General features: G+C 40.7%; 1 protein-coding gene across 8 annotated transcripts in view; it reads right to left on the bottom strand.

The window, feature by feature from the left end:
* Positions 1 to 25,587, bottom strand: part of RAPGEF2 (Rap guanine nucleotide exchange factor 2) — a 190,209-nt gene extending 164,622 nt beyond the window's left edge. For 5 of the 8 annotated variants that reach the window (XM_075091039.1, XM_075091042.1, XM_075091041.1 and 2 more), the window contains exon 1: positions 25,185 to 25,370. In XM_075091039.1, coding sequence (XP_074947140.1) covers positions 25,185 to 25,253 — 69 coding nt within the window. In that variant the 5' untranslated portion in view covers positions 25,254 to 25,370. Of the gene's footprint in view, positions 1 to 25,184 lie in introns of all 8 variants that reach the window. The other 3 variants (XM_075091044.1, XM_075091040.1, XM_075091045.1) reach the window with 2 other exon arrangements.
* Between the last annotated feature and the right edge of the window lie 420 nt (positions 25,588 to 26,007).

Raw genomic sequence — 26,007 nt, 5'->3', positions numbered from 1 at the left:
ACGGATTATGGAAGCAGAGGGAAAACACACTCCTTAAAAGACAGTTTTTGTGAAAAGAGGGGCTCAGAGATTAAGGTGATAGATGGTAGATGCCAACCAATACATATATACTCAGAACTACTAGTTTACTGTTGGAAAGTATCTGAGCAAGGCATGTAGTTCATATCACCAAGCTCAAGCATTACAAAAATCTCCTAACTAAAATAACAAGACTGCAAACTAAATCAATTCACAGGGTCAGGACTGAAGAGGGTTGTCTTCTAAGGCCTCATTTAACTTCCCCGTAAAAACTGTATACACATCCTTTTTCTTACAACATTGTGTTTAACAGATTGGTGTCATCACACCACAGACCTGAAGAATCCTTATTACAAGTACTTACAAGAAATCCTTGCATATCTTTTCAAATACTAAAGGTTTCTAGTCAACCTGAGCCTTGTATATAGAGAAATTGCAAGGGAGTCTGTTCTTTGTACTTCAATGTATTTAAAATATATCTGAACATATGCATAAGTATCCAGATTATGCACATCGAAAATGCACTCATGGGATATAGTACAGTCTTTCCAGTGGAGAGAGACACGGGCATTTCAAGAGCTCAGTTTACCCAAGTGGTTCACCTTAGGAAGTCCTGCACCTGGGAGAATGATGGAAGTAAGAAACACATACAACAAAATATTTCAATACTATAGAAATTTTGGCCAAGTCTTCTAAACCTATCAAATATAGGGAGGTTGCCATAAGAAAGGCCTTTATCGTCGGGTCAGTATCAGCAAGGCCAGCGCAGTCTTTGAACGTGGCAGGCAAACAGTACTTTGTCTTCCACTGAGGCATGTATTAATTTGGTATTTAATTACAGTGTAATATTAAACTTTTACTAATTTTTCTCCCACAATATCATTACTCTCTAGCTTCTTTATGAGTTGAGACAATGGAAGAATCACAAAATAAAATCCATTTCAACATGATCACTAGGATTGATAACTTTGCTATTACTAGGCAATACCGTAAAGACATTATAGCAAGTTAACAAGCCTAGAAAACAATAATATATCTGCATATTTATTTTACAATGTTTACTTCCTATTTGCTACACAAGTGAGCTGGCATTACTTCTTTCAATTAAATCCTGCATTTTAAATAACGGCATAATATGCATATATTCCACGCAACACAAATCAGGCCTCTCAAAGCCACAAAGACCTGTTTTTTCCGTCATTCACTTGTCCAATATGCAAAGCAGAGCTGTCAGTCAGTTAGCATTCCTGACAGCATAATTGCTGAACAGAACATGAAAAACGTGAGGAGGGTCAGGACTAAAAGATACCGGCAACATTCCTCCTTGCACACTTTGGTACTAATTTAGGGTTCTCCTTCGTTAAGATTCCCCTCTAGTCACTGATGCAGCAAAATAAGGAATACATAGAAGAAGGTTCAGAAGGCCGTGAAAGCCTGTATTGTCAAACAAGTTAGTTTTGTACCATTCCTACTCACTCTGAAAACAAGGAGTAACATCATTCACTAACACTGGCCTCTTCCTTTCCTGAGCAGGTTTATTTTCTCCACTAGCTTTTTCTAACTTCTTACCTCGTCCACATTCCCCTCCCTCAGTCTGAGCATATGTACAAATTTTCTGCTGTGGATGCCTAATGAAACTACTTCTCATAGGAAGAATACAGTCTGTCTTCTCATTTTGCTGCAGCCAAGTCATTTTTTTCTTATAGTATGAGAAAGTTATATGCAGCAGCAGAAATGCTGAGCCTGTGACAACACAGAATAATAAAAAACACCCTTTAACTTGTCAAACGTCCCTAGTTATTTTAAACATGAGCCAGAAGTTTCCTTTTTGTAGACATCTTTTGAGATACTATAGTAATAACTAGGAAACTCTGACTTGTCCCCTTCCAAAATAATAGAAATATGCAAATACCTGTAATCAGGTTTATTTTCATATTAAGAGTACATTTTAGAATAAGTTTAGGTAGAAAAACAGAAGCATCAGTATTCTATCTGCAAAATCTATTTGAAAAATTTAAAGGTGTCTATCTCGTGAAATATTACCACCCCTTGTAACACTCAAGCAAATACATAAGTTCCTGTAAGCAATTCAACAGCTACACACCACTGCAAAATGGGGAGTGGGGAGTGGGGGTGGGGTGTTGGAGTTGTGATCTGTATTAGAAGGTATTTTAAAATCACAATGCAACAGAAGTGACATTCCGACTACTGACAGGCAGACATTCCTTACATGACCCAAGATCAGCTTTAATTTTCAGTCTGTGCAGCACAGTTTCATGAGAAAAATCCAGCTTTTACCAATTCAAGTATAAATCAGAAATACTGGTGCATATTACGCCTTTTATTAACTTCTTAATAGCCCCTCATCCCCTGTTCCAAATCCCGAATTTACAACTTTAAAGAAGCAAATCAAAACAGAGACTCACTATAGCTATATCCATCTCCAATCTCTGCAACTATTTTAACATTACTGATCTAGAAGAACATAAACAAAAATTTCTTTTGAAAGCTGCACAACTACTATTGACTCCACTTGTTTAATTCTGGGCCTTGAAAATATCAGCAATCTAATAACTACTATTAAAATTTTATGTTAACTGAAGTTTTATATTAGCTAAAGAATTTTAGGTCTTCTTACAGAGGGTTATTTATATTCTACTTCCTGAAATGGAAATTCAAAGTTTCCTGAGAAAAAAAATTGTGTGACTCACTGTGGGGGTTTTGCCAGATACATCTCTAAATCTGAGCAAGTCAGGCAGTATGGGTAGCTTATATAAATCTGAAAGAAAACATTTTCCTCAGGTTCCACCGACTGGAGTTCTACTTCCAATCCAGCAAAACTCATACTTCTGACAAACACCACACAAGTAAAGGATGTCTCAGTCATTTTCAGTGTTGCACAATTTGTAACTTAGAAATACTACAGCATTATCTTCTTGGGACTTAGAAAAGGTATTTCAGATGGGAATATGGGGAAAGAGAACTTCCAATACCTGAAAGAAACAGCAGAAGTAATTTTGGTTCACATCCTCCTTTCTCTGTTCTGAGGAAACAGCGAAAGAAAAATTAATAGATGAAACTTTTGCAGCTTTGTTTAAAAGATAATAAATTAATCCTGATAGCCTCAGTTACGTTTTCAGAAAAAAAAAAAAACCTTTTTATTAGCCTATTTGCAACAAGTGAAATTCACTGAAGTGAAACATGGTTTAAAGGCACTCCACTAGCTCAGACACTTTAAGAAGCTGCTGGATGACTAAATAAAGTATATTTTCCTGTTTAGTAGAGTGAAGGAATTTCCCCTCCCAACACCCTACAGGGCTTTTGATGCCTGTTTTTTTTTATTCCTATTCATAGCAGAACTGATTAGTAGCTATAGCTTAAATCCAGTGCACAGTTTTGGCAGCTGCTGATGGACCACTCCATCTACTTACTTGCTGCTCCCTCTATTTGCTACACAGAACACGTGCTGTTAAATGCATGCTGTCAAAAGCACTAAAATGATTCACTTTTAAATCTGGTAAATCTAGATTATGACTACTTAAAAGAAGTTCCTTCTTAATTTCAGGTGTGGAAGACAAGCAAACTTAAAACACACTGTCAGTTTTCCTGTCAGATTCAGCATGCCAGTTTTCAAAGGATATAAAAAGAATCATCAAGTAAAAAAGTGGCACCTTTTTCCACTGTTTACAGATCAAGCTTTAATTAAACAAATTGTGAACCTTCCTATGAGCAACAATGCAGCTACGAAAAATAAGCAAGTCTTACGACTACTGTAAGTCTATTTTTTGCCTCTGTAGTTTACACAAGCAGTATTGTCTCTAAAATTACTGTTTAGCTACGATGGAAACAAATCTGTTTTCAGATTACCAAAATATAAACTCTCTCTCCAGTACAGTTTGGAACCAAAAATTAAAAAAGAAAACTTTAAGGTATTTATTAACATTATGCCATGATTGTTATTTTAACCCCTCACATACAATACAGTCTTTGAGAAAACAAGGGCATCCCACACAAACCTTACCCTTACACTTCCAGATCATTTGAAGTCACAGAAATGCTTGGCTGTCTTAGATACCAAGGAGTGCATATATTTCACTTCTAATGGCAACAAAAGGTTGAGCTTGGTCAGCTTTTAGACTGTGTTGCTGTATGGAAATAAGAGAGTCTATAAGCTTTACTGTAAAAAAAAGAAATTGGGAGTTAATGGAGATCTTGAAGTGTTATTTACTTACTTCATGCTTGCAAGTTAAACTTTGTTTCATGTATTAATTTTGGATGTTGCTTCTGTTCTGAAGCAGTGCTAGCACTGTATCTACCAATGCCAGCACAGATACCTTCCTTCAGTTTTCTTTTGGTTTGCCTGTTCTTAAAGAAGAATGTAGGTGTTTTAGGTGTTGCTTCCGTGAGACCTGCTAGAAGTTTCTTCCACCGTGTCCAAGGCCAGATCCCAGAGAGATCCAAGATGGGCCCACCACTGGCCAAGGCAGGGACCATCAGCAATGGTGGTAGTGCCTCTGAGATAACATGTTTAAGAGAGAACAAAAAACCATGCAGCTAGAGAGAGGAGCAAGAATATGCGAGAGGAACAACCCTGCAGACACCAAGGTCAGAGAAGAAGGAGGGGGAGGAGGTGCTCCAGGTGCTGGAGCAGAGATTCCCCTGCAGCCCCTGGTGAAGACCCTGGTGAGGCAGGCTGTCCCCCTGCAGCCCAGGGCGGTTAATGGTACAGTAGGTACCCATCCACCTGCAGCCTGTGGAGGACCCCACACCAGAGCAGGTGGATGTGCCCAAAGGAGGCTGTGACCCCATGGGAAGCCCACACTGGAACAGGCTCCTGGCAGGACCTGTGGCCCCATGGAGGGAGGAGCCCACGCTGGAGCAGTTTGTGAAGAACTGCAGCCTGTGGGAAGGACCCATATTGGAGAAGTCCATGGAGGACTGTCTCCTGTAGAAAGGAGGAGGGTAAGAGGAGGAGTCCTCCCCCTGAGGAGGAAGAAGCAGCAGAGACTGTGATGAACTGGCCACAACCCCCATTCCCCGTCCCCCAGTGCCACTGGAGGGGAGGAGGTAGAGAAATCAGGAGTGAAGTTGAACCCAGGAAGAAGGAAGGGGAGGGGGGAAAAGGTGTTTGAAGATTTGGGGGTTTTTGTCTCATTATCCTACACTGATTTGACTGGTAATAAATTAATTTTTTTCCCCAAATCAAGTCTGTTTTGCCCAGTATGGTAATTGATGAATGATCTCTCCCTGTCCTTACCTTGACACATGAGCTTTTTGTTACATTTTTCTCTCCCCTGTCCAGCTGAGGAGGGGGAGTGATAGAGCGACTTTGGTGCACACCTGGTGCCCAGCCAGGGTCAACCCACCACAGCAAGTTTTGCATGTAAGGATGCTTCAAAATTTGAAGTTCTTGCCTGTTTTATTTTACATTAGCATTGTTGCTATCAATTCCAAATTGTCGCAAACAATTTTTTAAGCAACAAAAACTTCAGGTATCAGACCTGTATTTACAGATACTATATTGTCAATGAAACAGGGACAAGAGGTTAACTAGCTCCCAATTTTCCCCCTACAAGCACTGTTTTGTAGCCAAGCATAAAAGTACAGAAAGGTTGTTTATCTTACTAATTTACTATATCTGGTCCCTCCGCAGGAAGAGTTTATCCCCCCCCTATAACCATACAGTCACAAATCTATGTATTTCCCTCCTCCCTTTTACAATAGCAGCACTTTCTTTTCAAAAGACATGCCAAACTAGTAAGGTCATAAATACTACTATAAAAGAGCCAGTCATCCCATGCCCCTGCTCATCCTCCCAAAATATGAAATAGTCAGTAGCCCAACCTTTACTTTGAAGTCAGCCTGCCCAGTGGTTTCATACAGTGATATCTATCATCTCTCTTTTTCCTCTCCAAATAGGGTTTGTAATGAGTTGTGTTATGTTTTTGTAATCTATTGGAAAAAGTTAGAGGACTGTTTCAGTTTCTCTTACTAATAGCAGCCTAGTGAGATGAGGCACACCTATCAACATCACAGACATCCAAAAACTTAAGAACACCTGCAGATCAGTTAGCTTAACAGTCATTTAATTCATTGGTGAAGTAATCCTTGTACAGGAAGATATCAAGGAGACTGCAAACACTTCACCAAATTTCGTTAAAATGAAAGCTGTTATTATCACTCCTACACTCCCTCTCTCCCCAGACAGGTCTATAAAAAGAACAGCCTGCGAAGGCAGTCGAACCTAGCTGACATGAGCAGAGACAGCTGCAAAAGCTGCTTTGCCAGTACAGTTCATGTCACTTCTCAGAACAAAATGAGTATTTGGTGATATGACATGATTAAAAGCATTTTTGTTGGTGTAAAAACTGATCAGACCGTAAGTTAGGCTGGTACCACTGTACAGATAAGCATCACCAACATTTCTCTTCCTTCTGAGAGCCCCGATCCAGACACAAGAAACTCCCACAGCTACAACACTGTATGCAATTTAGGTATGACACTATAGTCTCTTAAGTCAGTGGATGAACAGCTTTGCCAATACAATTCATTTAAATCAAGGAGTTCCTAAAATCCGATTCCAGTTAAAGCATACTTCTGCCTGGATCTGAATGAAAGCAATAGTGGGTGGAAAAAAAAACAAACCAGAAATAAGAAGCTGGTCATACTTTAAAAGCCCTTCACACAATTTTGTAATAGAAGATGTTCACATACTTCCTTCTGTAAATTCAAATTACAGTTACAGTTGTCTGTAAGCAAAAAAAAAAAAAGGCCGAGTCACTAGAAACTCAAGTCCAACGCTTTCTCCTTACCTAACCTTCCTCCGAACATTACTTTCTTGTGCCACTACAGTAAATGAAACAATCTGCCTTTCTAAAGAGGCACAAATCAAGTGCCAAGTGGCTGGAGGGGACAGTTAACAGCGGGGAAAAAGGAGCTACCTGGAAACATGCACCACGTACTCTGACCGCCTATTTCACTTCTATTTCACTCCTTTTCCTACATTACCCATCTGGGGTTTAGCTTTTAAAAGCCACCAAGCTCTTAGAAAGATATCATTCTGATAAAGTGGTTAATATTCACCTACTACATGTCAGAACATCTCACAAAGTAGTACCAACTGTTGGCTGTTAGGCTGCTGCTGGTGAACATCACCGCACTTCATTATTTAACAGCTTCCTCAGCCTTCAGAAACTGTCTGGACTAGTGGGCTGAAGGTTATTAACATTTTAAAATGCCTGCAGCTAATATTTCCAAGTTGTGCGAGACAGTAATTATTGCCCATATTATTCTTAAATATTAGCACCCGTTCATAAGATACAACGTACACTTTCAAGCTGGCCATTACATGCCTTTTGCATATGAACACTCTCCCGCACCCCCCCAAGTAAGCTACACCAAGTTCCTCTTAAGAGAAACAGGGCAAAATATCGGTACCAAATTATCTTTCTTGGGTTTGGATAATGGAGGATGTTCCATTAGGAAGAAAAGGTAATATTAACATGGAAAAATACTACTTGTATACAAAATGCGTTCTAGAGTTACAGGATGCTCTCTTCATTCTGAAGGACAAAAAAAATTACAGATGGTTATTTCAATAAAAGCCTTCGACAGCAGCAGAGCAGTGCTCAGGCTGACGCAGCGCATCTCATCTAGGCAAGCCCCACAGGGAAGAAAGGAGAAAAAAGCATCCAAAGACAGTTTCACTAATAATCTTTTCTTGTCACTATTAAGTTTGAGTGGTGAAAGCTTTCACCTCATCCGCACAATTTTGAATATTTTTATAGGCTAACCACGGAGATCCAAGAATCCATGTAAGGATGTGGTGTAACTGCATTAGCTACTGAAGACTACATGATCCTTCCACATTCGTGTAGCAAGTAAAACTGCAGGGCACCAGAAACATCTTTGGTCATCCTTAAAGAACTGGAAGATACACAAAATAATTTTCTCTTGGCGGTGCTGACAGTAAGTGCATACGGGTGGCAGGAAGACAGCATCAGATAAAGTGATTGTGGTGTTTTAAAATTAACTTTTTACTGACTCAGCCAATTTAAATGGCTTTAAGGTCCCTCCAAACAGCAGCCTACCAACAACAGTCCCATCAACAGCAAAGCCTTAAAATCTTGTGAAACAGGCAATGGCTTTCAGCTGTCCACAGAATTACAGAAGAGCAGCACAGTCATAATGCAGAAACACTAGAAAGGTTTTTTTCTCTACATTGCTGTCATTGGAAGTACCATAACTTCCAGTGATGCTCAAAGGAGCTGGACACAAGGATACACACACCAGAGGGTTTATTTATAAGAATTCAAACTGGATGGAAAAAAGAGCACTCAAGTCCTCTGCTCGCTCTCCCAGCTCTAGTGACAATAGAGAGCAAAACAGTCTGTCATTAAAATATTTGCTTGCATATGTAAAAATATACCTTTTATTCTCAGTCTAAGTTTACACTGACAATAAAAGCATTTCTTAGCATCCATATCCACAATTTTTCCCACCAACACTTTGTGAAGTGCTAAACAATCAGCAGCTACCAGAAAATGCACAAGAAAAAGCGTATTTCTCAAACTACATGGAAATCCAGTTAAACTTCAGCATTCCACTAGAATTTATTAATTAGTACTTCTGGATACCATCTATATTTTTAAAGCTAGCATAATGTTTCAATAATTTATTTGCTAGCTGATTTTCTAGATTACAGCCTTAACAGGCCAGGGGTAAGACTGACAAACTACTACCCAAAACCCCAAATATGTAATACCAATTAGGAAAGTACATCCTCATTCTTACACTTCTGAATGGTATTTTATAATCCTCCTACACAAAGTGGAGAAGTTGTTGCTTTTTAAAAGAACATACTTTTTGTTGAAACTGAGAATAATTATGAAATGTTGCATCTATATTAATAGCAACTGTAACCCACAATAACTGAAGACAGACATCATAATGAGAACAAAATAACAAAAAACACTCCACAACTGAACATTCAGAGCATATTCCTGTTGTTTCAAACATTTCATGCTACCAATCAATACAATTTCAGTGCAGCTAAGTTAGTTTCAGTTGCCATAACACATTTATTCTTAATGCAAAATAAAACAAAACCAAAGAAACCGCACACACCCCGCAGGACAGCAAGGACATTTTCTTGATTTTATCCAAGTGTAAACAGATGTTTGAATAGCATTTTTTAAATATAAACACAGTCAGAAACCATTTCTAATGTGTGTCATTTCAGTATCATGTTGTTATTACTGGGATCTCTATTTTTTAATAAAAAGCAAATGTAAACCAGACTATTGGTTAAATAGAAATTTCATAAGTAACAAGCAAAAAAAAACTAGGGTTTGTTGTTTTTTTTTTAAATTTCAGCACACTAAGATGTCAGTGCAATCACTATCTTATCCTTCAGATTTTGATGGTATATGGGATTTATAAAAAGGGGTGTTTTTAGAGTTGGGGAGGACTCCGTCCATAAGCAGCAAGTACACTTCAGTGATTATGACAAACTGAATTCCCATTTACCCCTAAAGAACTTTTTCCTCGTATTTTTCATTAATCAAAATGAATAATTTGGGAATTTCAGAAAGCTGAATTCTGGCAGCACAAACCGATCAGAAATAAACATCCACACACAGAAATGCCTGTAATTATGAAGCAAATGAGAAAAGAAGCGAGAATGAACAGTAAAGCTAGAAGAGTAGACAGGAAAAGAAAAAAAAAAATCACAGTTGATACTAACTTGGAGATTCTCAATTCAATAGAGAAAAAAAGCCTTCTGCTCATCCAAGAAACAGAATTAGGTGATGGTAGTATAATATGCAAGTTGACACACACAGAAGACTACCCACTATGTGGGTGATGCTGTACTAAGTACATATGTACATAAGTACATAAGTCCATAATTTTTTCAGTATCTGGCTTTTTTAAGAAGCCACTATCTTGCCCCTACCTGGAAGCTTCTCACTCTTTTCTTTACCTATCTTGGATCAAAACACAATCTCATGCATCACTTACTTCCCCCACCCCCATTTTTTGTTTGGTTTGGGTTTAGTATTTTTGTTATCTTTTAGGGGTTTGGGGGGGTTGGGTTTTGGTTTTGGTTTTTGGGGTTTGTTTCTTTTTATTTATTTTTTAATAGCAGGAAAAACCTTTATCAAGTTCTTCAAAGATTAACTAAAATGGTGAATGAATTCCCTAGGAATAACTTTCCTTTAACATTCTCAAGGTAAAGAATTTGTAAGAGAATTAAGTCAAAATCTATTTGAACAGCTACTGTTTGTAAATGTATGTTCCTTCCAGAGCAGCCTCCTAATTAAAATTTTCTTACTCATGACTGCAGCATCTTCAAGTTTTGCAAGTGTACTCCAAGCAGGTTATCCTTCCAGAGCAGCTGCAATGCAGGCATCACAGGGACCATACTATCCATAGAGCTGGAATTTGCTGAAATGCCTCAACATCAACAACCCACTGCTGAACACCCTTGCATTACCTGCAGACCACCATGTGTGATGGTCTGTTGCTGGATGCAGTCATAGCTCATCTACAGAACAATTAGATCTTGCTTTTACCACTACTTACAGCCACTAATTTGTCATTTTCTTCTGAAAAAAAAAAAAACACACCCAAAACATCCACCTCAAAAAGTAAATATTTATTCTGACATTTTAGAGAGCATTGAGATACTAGAAACAGAGTAGCTGATGCAAAAAGGATCATCTTCAGCACTTAACACGTGGTCTCTCGCCTTATTTTACAGCGCTACCACTTCTACTCCTTAAATTGAATACAAATTTAGCCATTTTGACATGCAACCTGCTTTCATTGGTTTCAAGGCCAACTTTAAACAGACAGCAAAGCACCAAAAAGATGCTTACCATCCCTCTACGTTTTACAACTAGAAGACCTGACACAGAGGTTAGATGTTAAGGATTTTTTTTGTCTTCACTGTAGGTCCCTGTTATTTTACAGGGTTAGCAATTTGGAACACAAGAAAAATGTGAAAGCAGCCTAATTATTATGGTGACTATCTGAAAGCAAAAGAAAAGTTGTGAAAATGCAGAAGTTACTCTCCCTCTGCAGAGTCTATGGAGGATTTTGGCCAAGAAAAAAGGACCAGGTCCGCTTCATAAGCCTGCTGAGCACTGGGACTCACATTAAAATGACACTTGCTTTTTTTATCCCATCTTAGTTAAATACAGAATTAAAAACTGATATCCCAATCATCACGGCAGCAAGAAGGTTAGAAGCAGCGTAAATGCAGAAAAAGATTTTATTTGTTATTGTTTCTTAACAAATGCCACACTAACTTTTGGAATAAACTTAAAGAAGTCTGGTCCATACTTTGAATTTCAACAGCTAAAAAAGCTTTGAGACATACAGAGCTGGTTTCATAAGCCTCTTTCAACTGGCACTGCACACTGAGGATGAGATTGTTAAACAGTGACAATTACATTCACAACTTGTTTTCTTGAAACATGTTCAAGACAACAGATTGCAGAGTCTCTTAAAAGTAAATGCAAAGTATGAAACACAAATCAGGTCCATTACATGAAGTTATACCATAGCCAGATACAGGAATCTGAAGTTAAACAAAATATTCAACTACTGTTGACAGTCCTAGTTCTAAATATAGTTTGTTGTATATGAAAATATAAAACAATGTAAGACAAAGTCAAATGACAAAACAGTCATTATAGTCTATATAACATACTGCCAAATCTGTATTCCAAAAAGGAGGAGTTACTGGTCATCAGTAGTTTCAGTAAGTGCATAGATTTAAATAAATTTTAAAAAGGAGAACCTCACAACAAGACCTGGGGGCAGGGCCTTTGTTTAGTTAAAGATTTTAATCATGCCTTCAAATATAACTTCATTTTCAACTCCTTATAGCGATAGCTATTCCTCAAAAGTACTTTAAGGTACATGCTTGCTCTAAGTGGTCATACCACAAGCATCCGAGTTCAGTTGCTCTGCTGCATAAACAACTGCACAAGCTTTAATCACTAAGCAGGGCTGCTCATGAGAACTCAGTCCCGAATTTAAGACCTTGCACCAAAACATGACTCCAACAAAACCAGTTATTTTGCCAAAAACATTCTTTGTACTCCCACGTCTTTGCTGCCCTGAAAACTGTCATACTGTCTCATAGGACTGGTTTAAGTAATTGCCTTTTGTTTACTAGTTGGGGAGAACCTCTTCTGTACCCCAGAACTTGCTGAAAACTTCATGTTTCATGGCCGTGAGATTTTTATTATTGCCTCCAAGGGGGGAGACACCATTCACATTTAAGGTCCTCCATGGCCTTAAATGGTTGGTAGAAGCATAGTGAATGGATGAGCATGGGGATGTTGGGGGGACAACAAATATATACGCTTCTGTCTGAAACAAAGTCATTAAGGTCTGAAAATCCACACAGGAAATAAGTCCTCCAAGTAGGATACACCCTATATTCCCCTGCCTCCACATCACAACCAATGTGTAGACTCTATTCAAAACAGTAATAATTCAAAATAAAGTTGTTACTGCCTTTTGCATTTCAATCAGTCACATAACTGACGTGGACACCAAGAGATGATTTTAAAAGTTTCATTTTTGGAGGTGAAGCAGTATATGCCACAGAGCATGAAATCTGCAGAGCTGAGGTTCTGTGTTTCATTGTGGAAAAATACTTTCTGTACAATTCCTTTTGGGAAGGAGAGAGGAGAGGACATGCCAGAAAACCACAACAAGTAGCGTTTTTGGAGGAAGGCACTTCCTGACCTTAGCTTTCAGATAAATCCCAAAGTCAAGACATCTATAAATAGAAAAAACAGGAAAAGAAATCAAGATATCGTATGTCACTTGTATAAAGCAGAAATTTCATTTTTCCTTAAAAGAAATTCTGATATAATTTTCTTAAAGCACAGTGTGTAAGTAGCCATGTCTTACCAACCTAGAGACTGGCCCTGCTATTTCTTCGTTATCTCCTGGCTCATTTTAAAACTGATTTAGAAATATTCTTCACTACTGTTCATAAATAACATTCAAGCCTTTCAACACACTCAGGCAACTTACCACAGACTCTCAAAACCATTTTAGCACGTTAATTGAGTTTAACACATTATGGTATGGTCACAATACTCGGCAAGATTATTTAACTTCTTCCTAGCACTTTATGGGTTTTGCCAAGTTGACAAGTTCTACCTGCGTTATTTCCTACCAAAACTAAGATTACCCTGGAACATCCAGGGCAGGTATTAATTCATTATGTGTAGTTTAAAAAAGTCATCTTGGGAACAGCATTTCAGCAGCTATGTAACAGCAGAGGTGACAGGCCAATATTTGGCTGACAAATTGTGACAAGCACACTCTAAAAATAAACAGCAACGTATGAGGCATGAAGCAGTAAACATCATGAAGCTATAGCCAACATGTTGGACTGCCTTTTTTTTTTTCTAAATAGAAACCTCATGCAATAAACCAAGATGCCTTGTGAAATTACCCACAGCTAACAAAAGTAATACTTCACCTAAAAGCTATTTATAAAGGCCGGGGTAACCGTTAGAGCACCTGTTTCAAACAAACCTCCTTTGTTCAAAAGAAATGTAAGGTAACTCATATGCTGGAACATGGGCCAATGTCAACAGCAAATCCAACTGGATTTATGTAGGTTGTGTCACTATAAAACATGTTACTGTGGTCATGGCTAAATGTTCATTTACTATCAAGCTACAATGGACTGTAAGAAAGTGCCATTATTTTCTCTTTACTTTTAAATTCACAAAGAATATTTGTTCACATAAGAACATTAGACCTTAAAGAGCAATGCTAGTTTATCGACCCAGTAAAGTTAGAAATCTGACATACGCCAATTCCAATGAAGACATACTCAGGGTATTTGTACTTTTTGTTTTAAAACTGTACAACAACTTGTCTAATGTACACTGCATCGCAATTTGTAAATAAAGAGTTTACTTCCCACTCGGAAATTAATAGATGTGAATGAAAGCATTAGCCAAAACCACCCTGCTGTTTCTTTCTAAGTGCTCTACTAATAAGAAAAAATATATGAAGTGGTGACTTTAAGGTACAAAATTTAAAAATACCAGCAAGAGAGGTTAGGAAAGGGAGAAAACAACACATCAAATTAATAAGACAGAAGTTAAATCATTGTACAGGGCTAGGTACAAAGAACAAATAAGAGAAGGTAGAAATTAAAAAGAAAGATTAATAATTCACCTGGGGATTCAGAAACATACCATCTTCTCATGTGGATCAATAAAGAAGTATTCTTCCACAAATCTCAAATTTCTTTGCTCAAGGTACTTAGAATTGCTTTACAAAGCTAACAAGGCCTTTATACACCACCATGTCACACACAATTGTATTTTCCAGCAATATTCAGTAGTCCAGGAATTTTTCAGCTACTAAAGCTGTATGTCTCTAAAAGGTGCCTTAAATAAGAGAGTCTTACAAGCTTCTTAAAGAGGATTTAGGAGTAGTGGAGACCAGCTATCCACCAATACTCAGTCTGGTAAAGTAAGAGCTAGGAGCACTAAAATAGACAGCTACCTAAAATATAGCTGAGATAGAATATACTCTTCTCTTCCATATCGGCACACAACTATCATCCTTCCCTTGGCGCTGTTACCTCAAATCATTCTTAATAGCTGACCTGGAATTGTGTTGCCATCTGATAGTCGTTCAGTGGCCTACTACCAAGGAGTTGGCATTTTCGAACTAAATCATCACACATTGAAATACAGCATCGGCACCAATTAGCAGCGTTCAGCAGTAACAGAGAAGCAGTGACAAGGATGGAAACTCAATTACCCTCATTCCAGCAAGCGCCTGTTCCCGGTCAGCATGTAGCTGGCAGGGCCACTTGTGCTTCCACACCTACAGCGCGTGTGAAATACTTCAGTTCTCAGATCGGACCACTGCATGCCATTCACGCAGGGGTCCGATTTTTTTATGCTTTTTGTAACGAATACATTATAGACCCCCCAACAAATCTGTTGTACCATCTAGAAATGTGTACACCAGATCAACAGAGACCACAAAATGCAAGCCAGACTGAGACCCTCACAACTACCTTTCCATAATTCAGAGTGAAAACTGCCTCACTGGGAGTGTTTACCATCTGCTCATGACCTCCTTAGCAGGGAATATATTCAAACTACTTAGCTACTGCACTAATAAAGAAGAGTTTAGAGCAAGAGAGAAAGAGAGAGACCACCTGACCAGCAGTCATTAACCAATGCAAAATCTTATTTCTTCATACTCTGGTGGAGCATCCTCCATTAACTATATCCCCACTTATTGTTTTTCTTAAGATACTTGTCCTTTGAGACTAGAACCAAAAAGGAATCTATACAAACCATATTCTCCATGTTCTCAAGACATATTTCATCCATGAGCTAAATTAATATTTTACAAAGGAACAGTACTAATGTAATTTCAATCGATGGGCCGCTTACTGCTTTCACTGGAGAAGCTGCCAGTCTCTAACCACCTTCAACAGGAAATCACAACATGCGTCAAGATCAGCTACATCACTTCAGCATCTTGTTATGACTTTAGTAACTGGCACAAAAAGCCCAGCCACACAAAACATCTTTGCCACGCACTCTGCTTCAGCAGCACCCGGCACCCACATTTTTCTTCTCATTTTTGAATCTTTTTGGGGACTCTGGTTCCTCCAGGGTCAAAGAACAATTCCACAGGCAGAGCTCCGCAGCAGGACTGTCAGGGCAGGCACAGCCAGCTCCCTTCCTCTTGCTTTTTAATAGCAATGTTTTCTTGCCAGCTATCACAGAATGCAGCGATACTTTAATATCGCTTGTCTGCTGTGGGGCCTGCTCCTCTTCAAGGATACAACTTAATGCAATTTAACTACATTTTAATTTAATTTATGAAGTTCAAACCTATTTCAACACTAGTACCGTCTTCATAAATGTAGTAAAATGCCACAACTTGACTTCAAAATATTGAGGTAGCTATTTAAACAAAAGTGTGTCTTTTTTTACTATAGCTGTGCTGTAGGTCGTTCAGTTTTTTCACCCGTAAAAGTACGTGATCGGGCACCGTGTCTGCTTCAGCAGCACGTCCCTGCGCCGCTGTGCAGATTGGGGAGGACGCTTCTGACACCCACAACAACACTGACAATGGACTCAAAGAAATGTGGAAGACTGCACAGCCAAGTCTCTCAGTTCGAAGTGTATCTAACTATCTACTAGTGCGTACGTTGCGTATTCTGACATGTCTTTCAACAAATAGAGGAAATCCACACAACCATTCAAATGAGTGCTGGCTACTCCCACAGTTGCAACATACTATTGATTTCAGCAAGGCTACATATTTTGAGAAAGTGTTCCGTGCAGGTGAGGGAATGGTTCCCTGGCAAGATTAAGCACTTAAAGTCAAAGTAAAAACATCATAGGGTACATATTTTAGGTATGTCCCAATAGATTTCAGACACCAAACAGAAAGGTGTACGTGTCTTGACTTGCATACCAATAGAATTGTTTCACCCCACGTACTCGCTTCCCCCCAGGAAGAGAGCACACCAGCATCCATTTTTCAGCTACCATACAACAAAGCAACACAAATATAGACAAGTTTAGTTTCAGTCTTCGCAATACAACACAAAAAAAAAAGGCTTTAGCATCTCTTATCGATCCAGTTCAAGGCACGCAAAGGTAGTATTACTACCCAGGTTTCTTGCCATTGCTATATTTTAATGGGGAAAAACCTTAGAGCTAGGGACTTACTACAAAAGTTTCCTTTAATGTTAATTTTCAGAGGAAACAAAAATGGAAGACTTCTCTCTCAAGAAGCATCTTGCACAAATGCCTCATAAGTAAAAAAAAAGATTCTCATTTTAGAAAATGCATCAAGGACAATATCTCACAATATTCCATCCAGTTTAATTTTTCTGATATTTCAAGACAGTGTGTGAAAATGGAGCACTGTACACTCTCTGGGAGAGGTTAAGCTGTTTCAGACATACCTACACACAGCCAAAGTATTTATTCTCAATCTTGTAACATAAGTCTTCACAACTTCAGCTGCATCAACACTGACATTTGGAGCCATAATCTAAATCATAGTGAGTCGCTTAGATTTTAGAAAAAAAACCCTCACACACCACCTCTCAAAAATAAGTCACTTCTGTTTGGCTAACAAGATTGTATCACTTATCCTGTTTATATTGTAGCCTCACAAACAGTTGGATCAACACAAATGAGGCAGCAGAGAACATCAGCATGGGAAACAAAGCTCTTAAACAAGCTTTGCTGCTAGAAAAATACAATGTACCACAAAAGATTTAGACTCTGGTTTCAGCAAGTCAAATCTCGAGCAGAAGCTTCTTCCAACTGTACTGGTGGTACAGCCTTGTTTTCCCATCAACTGCTTACAAACCACACGTGCGTAACATCCTATCTCACCCCTCTAAGATTTAGTTTATTTTTTGCTTACCAGAACAAGTCTGAGTGACTAATTTCAAACAGAAAAGGCTGTACCAATATTTTTTTCCCCCCAACTACAGAAAAAATTAAAATAAAGATGGGAGGGGCAGGAGTATCCTTAAAAATACAGAACTGCAAATACAAACAAAACAAAGGAAAAAAGCAGAATCAAAAATTTTAAAGCATCTTCCCACAGGCAACAGGATCCATCTTCCCCTTTAGAAATAACAATGAAATAAGTGTTTTTATTTATTAAGCCAAGTTTATTTTAGCTTTAAGATATACAAAAGCAAGCAAACAAAAACAGTCTGGTAAAGACAGTCAACAACAGGCATGTTGGATCAACATGACTTCCATGAAACTTAATACCCTTTCCCAGGTAATTTACACTGATACCAAATGCATCTTCATTGTGTTGCTTGTGTTTATCAGAATACATAAAAGTAAGAAAAATTGAAAAATCTTGCTATCCACAGAAATATTAATACAAGAAAAAAGTGAAGGATTCAATTTTTATCAGTCCTGAAAAGTAAACTCATGCTTTTTCTTTTTTGTAAGAACATTTAAATATTTTAACCATATCTTATTCCTTCAGTGTTTTGATCAGGTAATGACATACATGCTGCTCATTATTGTTGGCCAGAATTCTTTAGAACTATCAACTATTAAATCACTTTTATTCAGGTCAGACAAGGCAGAGATACACAAAGAATATGTCTACAGATATAAGGGCATAACACAGAGATACCCAGAGAGAACAAATAGCTATTTTTAACTCCAAAACAAAGCTGTAAGAAAAGCACTGCAGTAGGGCTCCTCTCCCTCCCTTTTCAAGAAAAGCGGTCAGCCTCACCAAGTTCAGAAAAAAGGGAAGCGGAGCACCACTTCCATTTCGAGCCTTATTCAAATACATCCCTTCACGCAAAATACATCCAGCAAATTAAATCTGCAACACTGGCTGCAGCAAACAAGGCGCGCAGGCTCAGCTGCCCTTCACAAAGCATCTTTGTAGAGCTATCTTTCTGCCAGCGCTCCTTTTGAATTCCCAAACAATACCTCGCAAAAATTAGATCTCCTACTGTGGGAAAGTTCCCAAAACACAAGCCAAAATATATTTTCTCATGAGGATACAAAACCCTCAACGAGGAAGTCAGAGTTCTTACAATGACTGTTCAGTATACTTATGGTTATTCCTGAAACATGCTAGCAAATTGAGTAGTAGCTTTCTGACTTAGGGGAAAAAAAGCTATCAAAATCAGATCAGTAATTCATCAGAACGAATTGGTAGCTACCACTGAATAATTCGCATAAACATACAGACTTGTAAAGACTTTTAAGCATACAGATTTTTAAAAACAATGGAACTCACAAAACAGTAACTGTTTTCACAAAACCTTCACTAACTCCTACTGTAATAAGCATAAAATAAATGAAGCATCTTCAGAGATTGCATTTAAACCTTTTTTTTTCAGGTGCAAAGTGTTTCCATAAATAACCCACAGAACACTATCTTCCTATTAAGGAAAAACATGATTTTGGGAAAACGCTTTTGTGCCATTTACTTTTGCTGATCTACACTTTCACACCCAAGACAAGAACAAACTGTCAGTCTTTTTTGCCTCTCAAGTTCAACAGATGATTTTTCTTGTTACTAGTTTTAGCAGAAGGGCAAGCCTAGCCACAGCAATTGGTATTGCCTTGTGATAACCCTCCTCTACCGCAGCCTCCCCAGCAGCACGGGCGGCTACCCCCTGACCCACCAGAGGGGTGAGTGAAGACAGGTGGGACAGTGCTGTCTCGTTGGCATGACCAAGGGTCCAGACACATGCTCTTACATCTCAGCAGCACGTTAAGAGGCAAGTAGACAAAAAAAAAAAAAAAACAACTTGGGCTGAGCAGCAGATTCCTGGGCTTCAGGCTCAGCGCTGCTCACTTCAGCAACTTTCCTAGGCAAGCTTGCCACGGAAAGGCAAGGCACCATCATTACGTTCCCAGCTTTTACATGCAGGAGAGTATGTCCACAAGGCTGTCAAAAACATGCTCGCAGGAACGTACCCTGCCTGAACCCAGTGCAAACACTTCTGCAGCCACAGCAGGGCAGAAATCAAAAGCAAACTCTAACAAACAATTAATCAAGTAGGAAACTACACAGAGCTTATCAGTGCTACAGTTAAACCTCAATTTCCAAGTTACCTAGTTTCCAGTTGGCTTGGATATGTACAGCTAACCGAGCTGCAATCTTCTGACATAATGACAAAGCAGACAAGCGTTTAGGGCAAGGCTTCAAACTGGCGAAGGCTCCCTGATCACACCGAGGTCCTTGTAAGCATTGGTGAAACTCATATTACCAGAGGATACAGAAATGTACAAATGCAGAAAGTACCAGCCCTATGACAGGGAAGAACTACTGCAAAAGAAATTAAAAATGCAATTTTCTCACTGTTCTCAAAGCTCTTAGCAACAAAGATATGAACAGCTATGGGAAAATGCACCCTCTGTCAGAAAGACTGGGAAATAAACATATTTTCTTTCAAAACAAACAGGATACTGAGCAGCCTGTTGCAGTGCATGCCCTTAGGTTTGGGAAGGACACAAAAACTGTCAGTGGAAGTTCATAATCAGACATTCCAGGGCTGCTTCGACAGACTGAGATTAGAGAGGTTGCAAGAAAACTTGAACTACACAAGGGGTTTTGGTTTTAGCTATCAGCCACAAAAAGACATTCATACAATTAAGTTTGTTGGGCATAAAATTATCCTGCATAGTAATCCTGGCTCAACAGAAAAAAATTAAAAGCAAAACCAAGTATACTTACTGCAAAAATACATTCTCTAATATTATTTCGGCACTAAACAAATACATTACTTGCTTTGTCAGGTAAAGGTCTCACTTTTTCCAAATAGTTACTTTGGGTTTTTATCCTCCCAGTTAAATGGTGAACACAGCCAGAAAACCTTCTATGACCAAAGGTCTATATATAACTGTCTATTATAACTTCTTCTGTTTTATCTGTATCCATTTCCCACTTACAGCCCAAGAGACACCAAAAGACACCACTTAACTTACAGCTCGTCAGCCACATTCTGGGGATGTTAACTATTTTGAACAAGTTTCCAAAACTGTGCAACATCTGGAAGGCTTTTTTTGCTCAGACCAGCTACCCTTACTTTATGATGGTAACTTTACCTAAAGCCGACTGCCAAGCAAGAGGCAAGTTCATGGACCAAGATCTTGCAACTGCCTTTCTTCATTAAGCTGCGTTGTTAACCACGCTCACAATGTTAACACCAAATGTAACAGGCTCGTGCCCTCACTTCTGAATTAGTTACTGGAGACAGCAGCAAGCCTAAACACCACCGTGGGGAGTGCAGTTAGGAATCTCATTTTGTTGGCCAAACGGGCTCCCTCCCAAAAAAACCAGAATGCCAAATCTTGCAAACTGAAGCTACTCCTGAATTACTACATTACAACGCCCTGAGATGCGTGATGGCAAGACCATTTTAACGATGTAATGCAGCCAAATATCAAGCATCAGGTGTCGCAGTCCTACACTTTTTCAAAGCCACTGAGAACCAGCAGGAGAGTTTAGCAACAGAACCGGTTCTCAGCATTTTACCGCTGTTAGCAGCATGACAACAGGGGTTATCTTTCTCTTTAAATACTAGCATCAAAAAGATAGTAATGTAGCATGTTGACAGTGGAAAAAAAAAAACTGAAACCAAAACTCAAGCTCCAAAATACTTGTTTTCCAAATGAAAGAAATCCCAAATAAGCTCCTTTGAAAATGATAATTTTAGTCTTCTGCTGTGTTTGATATAAATACACACAATAAGCCTGAATTTAAAGACTAAGTATAATCCTTTATGCTAGACTCCTACATAAAACACTTATTTTGTATAATCCCACGAAACTAGGCTGCCTCATACCTATTTGCTAAGAGATCACTATAGCAAGAATGAAACGTTCGTTTCTGGCTTATCTGAAGATTGCACACAATCACACTATCAGTGGTAACAAGTATAAAAATAACACAGCTGGGGAACAAGCTGAAAGTTTATTTAGAAAAAGAACAGGTACATCCTATAATTAAACCATTGTTCCTCTTGAGTGCTCAAGAAGGGAGTATCTGCGCAGCAGCGGCATCCTGTTTAGATGTCTTCTGACATTAAATGGCGCGCTAGTATCAAACTAAGACCTACTGCACAGTTCTCCCCTCTCCCCTTAAGACACGGTCTGATGCTGTCTGTTACTTCTCTGCTATTCATTACTACTGTACTGAATTGCCTCCATGTACCACACTGGCAGTGTCCAGAAGAAAACCTTAGGCACCTAACATATAAGGCATACATTAAAAAAAAATTCTTCCTGTAGACGTCACTACATGGCATGAAAACAGTGAACTAGTATGCAGAGTTTCTGAGGTAACTAGTTATTCACATACCATGCCATGCAAATGAGTCGCGAGGATAAAGAAAGAGATTAGAGCTTGGTTTCTCTTGTTTGAAAACAAAGGCAGCCCTATTTTTTCAGATTAAGTTACACCAGTATAAAACTGCACACTACCTAAGATGGCCTATGATGCCAATAAGAACTTGGTTTGAAAAAACAAAGCTATAACAGCTCATATAAGACGATGTTTGGAGAGAAAAAAAATAGATCGCTATTACTCACAGCTTAAGGGCATAAAGCCATTTGTAATTCATGAACATTTAGAAGTTAGATTCCCCAAAGTAGTTAAATTAACTTCCTAGTTCACGTCTTCAAAGAGAAAATGAATAGTTTAATAAAGCAATTAAAGAAGAGAGCTCTGTTACACAACAGGCATGTTAAAGTACAGGCCACGTACGTATTCTATTTTTGAGCTTCTTTAGTCAATGGAGTGTTGAGTTGTAATTCACACAATTCAGAAACACTCTGTGAGGATACACCAGAGATACGTAGCTAAGAATTTTCTAAAGCAATTGCAGAGTACACTGCCTAGCTCCCTCAAAAAAAAAACCCCAAGAGTCCAGTCCAAAATTACCGAAAGACTTTTGCACTACAGAAGTTCATGCAAAGTTAAGTTTGCTTTCTCTGACAATGTGTATCAGATCTAGCAGTTCTCAAAGCTGTACATATAGATACGAGCTGGTTATCCCACTGTCACTCCTCTCCTCTGAGCCTGCAGTGCAGTCATTTTGCCAAACTCGCACCATGACAGTCCAGGGCAAATAGTAATGTCAAACGCATTATCTACCTCCTCATGATTTAAGAGGAGCTGAGCCCCAATGAATTTAAGGCAAGTAAGCAGCAAGTATGCCACTAACATACTTCTCTTGTTATTTCCTGTACTGACATGAATATGATAAATATATTTTCTCTTTTCAACCCTCTCTCAGCTTTAAAGATACCTCATGACTTCTCAAAAGCCAAAATTAACTATCTTTATGAGATAGCGTAGCAAGGAAAGGAAAATACAAGTAAACAGACAATAAGAAGTTACTTTAATGGAGGAAGAAAAAACAAGGTCTTTGTGTGTTTCTACATAAACATCTTTTTAATTTTACTTAGTGGCGGAAAGAAGATGCGCATAAGCATATTCCTTTCAAATTCCAATACTGCTGTAAAATAAAACTAAATTTCCATAACAAAGACCTAACATTAGAAAACTCCTCAACACACACAATTAGACAGAGCCGTTCACAAAAATGCCAACCAAGTTTTCTGCTGCAAGCCCTGCTCTCCCCAGCAGCAACAGGAGGGCACGCCTGATCACTGGTTTCAAGTATTTCCAGTGCTAACAACACATTATGTTTTCCACAAATTTGGTCTTATTTGTGGATTATTTTGGCCAGTGTCAGCTTCGTGGATTTAAGGGTGGGTTTCTTTTCCTGTGGCGATTGCCACAGCAGGCCTCCGGTCTGCTGATTCGGGAAGTTTTACAGCATTAACGCAGCCCTGGTGTTCCTGATTTAGCTCTCTGCTCCATGCCCTTCACACCGGCTTTATCCCTGCATTTGGGCCGATTTCTTCACTGCGCCATTTCTTACTTTCTGTCCTTTTTTTTTTTTTTTGGTTATCCCTTCTAGAGAATAGAGCCGACCGGCAAGGACAGGAGAAGCTTTAACAGTTCACACGGCACAGATCATGTCACAGGAGAAGCATCGTCCCCCGAGCCCAGGCTGGTGGCCCCACTACCTGACCAACTGGTTTCTGAGCATCTGCCGGTGTCGCTCCTCCTGAACAACCGCCAATCCTTCGATAGCCATCTCCTGAGGCTGGACGCCACCGGTAGGCTCCCCTGGCTGGAATTTATGTCTCTACCAATGCAGGGAACCTTGCTACCAGTTTGCAGAGAGTGTCCTCCCCAGGGGAGAGCACTCGGCCTCCTTCAGCTTTCACAATGCACTGAAGGGCTGGGTCCAGCACTGACGGCAAACAGACATTTGGAAAAGGTCAAACAAGGACAGAGAAACAACTTTAGCACCACGAAAACACATTCCAGAAGCAGTCTGGGGTTTGGTTTTGTTTTTTTTTTAAAAAAGAAAAGACAAAATAAAAAATATTTGCAAAAAAGACACACTAAATACAATGCCTATGCAGTCAGTATGTTTTTCCATGGGAGTTTTTATTTTCTCACACATATTCCATGAGCATGAGGATAAAAATAACATTACCACATTGACGTATCTATAGTAGGAGGAATGACTTATGGGTGCCGACCAAAAGTCAAGGTTTCCTCTTTGCCCCCAATTTGAAAACGTCACCAGCCAATCAGCCGCCTGCCAAAATAATCAGTAATACCATCTCTTCCCCAAAACCAGAACACAGGGACTGCTCAGAGAGCAGGGCGAGCCTTCAGAAAATAGGACAGATGGCATTACAACTCCAAGCAAAGTAACTCCTTGTATCATTAGCTACTGAACCGCGGCTTGATGTGGGGATCAGTGTAAAGCTTATTAGTCTTTAGACAGTTGGCAGCAACAGCCACTGCAGCAACCCTTCGGGAGCAGAAGGAACTCATTCAGTTTAGTTGTTTTTCAGGTCATGTTAAGTCAAAATGTTTCTCTACGTACTCCAGCCCCCGATGTAACCTTTCTTAGCCTCTCCAAGTGCAATTATGCTCACAAACAGCTTCGACTCGCCTACTCCTCCGACAAAGAGGGCTCCAGGAGCCCGGCGCAGGTATCTAAAACATTCCTGCCTGGTGCCATTGTGTAAGGATTTCACCCTACTTTGGAGAGCCAGGACTTGCCAAGAATACCACTGACCTCAGCCCCAACATTATGAAACAGCGCTGCCAGCTCCAGCCAGCTATGTAAAAGTAGGGACTGAATTCAAATCCCGAGCCACAGCGTACTGCGGGATAACAACAAAATGAAACAAAACAAAAAGAAAACAATAAAATTATACTCCAAGTGCATTTTTTCTGTTTACCGGAAGCAACCTTCAAAATAAACTCAGCTGGCGTTTCTGCCCCCCCCCCCCCCCCAAAAAAAAAGAAAAAATTAGGGAGAAGGGGGAAAGTTGTCGGTGTTAACGCGTTTCTTCCCTTCCTGGGAGTCGCCGCCCGGGAACGCCGCGCTGGGGGGCTCGGGGGTGGGGGCGAAGCCCGCGCCGAGCCGCTCCGCTCGGCTCCCCCGGGAGCGGGGCCGCGGGGCTCCGGCCTCCCCCCGGCCGGGCTGGGCGGGAGGGAGGGCGCCGGGGGGTGCGGGGGAAGGGGCCGCCTACCTGGGGGCTCCTCTCCGCCGGGTTCTTCATCACCGCCTGGCGGAAGCTGTTATCCACGTAGGACGCCATCGCGCCCCTCCCGCCTCCCGCCGCCGCCGCCGCCGCCGCCGCCGCCCGGGGAGGGGATGGGGGAAGGCCGGCCGCGGCCTGGCGCTGCGCGGCCGGAGCGCTGGGAGCCGAGGAGGTGGGAGGCGGCGCGGCGCGGAGGCACCGCGGGCTCAGCAGCGCCGCCGCCCGGAGCAGGAGGCGGCGGCCGAGCCCCGCCGGTAACGGCGGCGACAACGGCTCGGCGCTCCCTCTCCAACCGGCGCTACGCCTCCCGCCGGCCCGCTCCGCCGCATCCCCCCGGGCACCGCCGCCGTCGCCGCCTCTCGCCTCCTCCTCCCCCTCCTCCCATCCGGGCTGACGGGGGGCTCCGCGCCCGCCCCGGCGACTGGGAAGTTGCTGGCTCGGGGAGGCGGAGCGGCGGGGGGCGGGCCGGGGCGGGCCGGCGGGGGGCGGGGGGCTGCCTTAGCATCCTTCCCCCGCAGCCGCCCTGGGAAAGCTGTCCCTGCCGGTTGTAACGCACACACCCACCCACCCACCGCCCCCCCCAAAAAAAAAAGACGGCTGACGGGCCGTCGCCTTGGTCCCGAGGGGCGCGCGTCCCCGCAGCCTCGGCGGTGCGACCCGCGGGTACTGGTGGCGAGCAAGCCGGGCGTGAGTGAGGAAAGGCTTGAGCTGCTGCATTCAGTGGGTCCCTGGGCTGGGGAGGCCACCTGTTGCCCCTCCTCTCGAGAGGAATCCGCACCGGCCGGCTGTCCCCTCCGTCATTGCTACCTGG

The sequence above is a fragment of the Phalacrocorax aristotelis genome, chromosome 4 (genome assembly GCF_949628215.1).
Source record: "Phalacrocorax aristotelis chromosome 4, bGulAri2.1, whole genome shotgun sequence".
Classification (NCBI taxonomy): domain Eukaryota; kingdom Metazoa; phylum Chordata; class Aves; order Suliformes; family Phalacrocoracidae; genus Phalacrocorax; species Phalacrocorax aristotelis.
The sequence above is the reverse complement of the archived record's forward strand: the minus strand, read 5'-3'. Positions and strand labels throughout refer to the sequence as shown.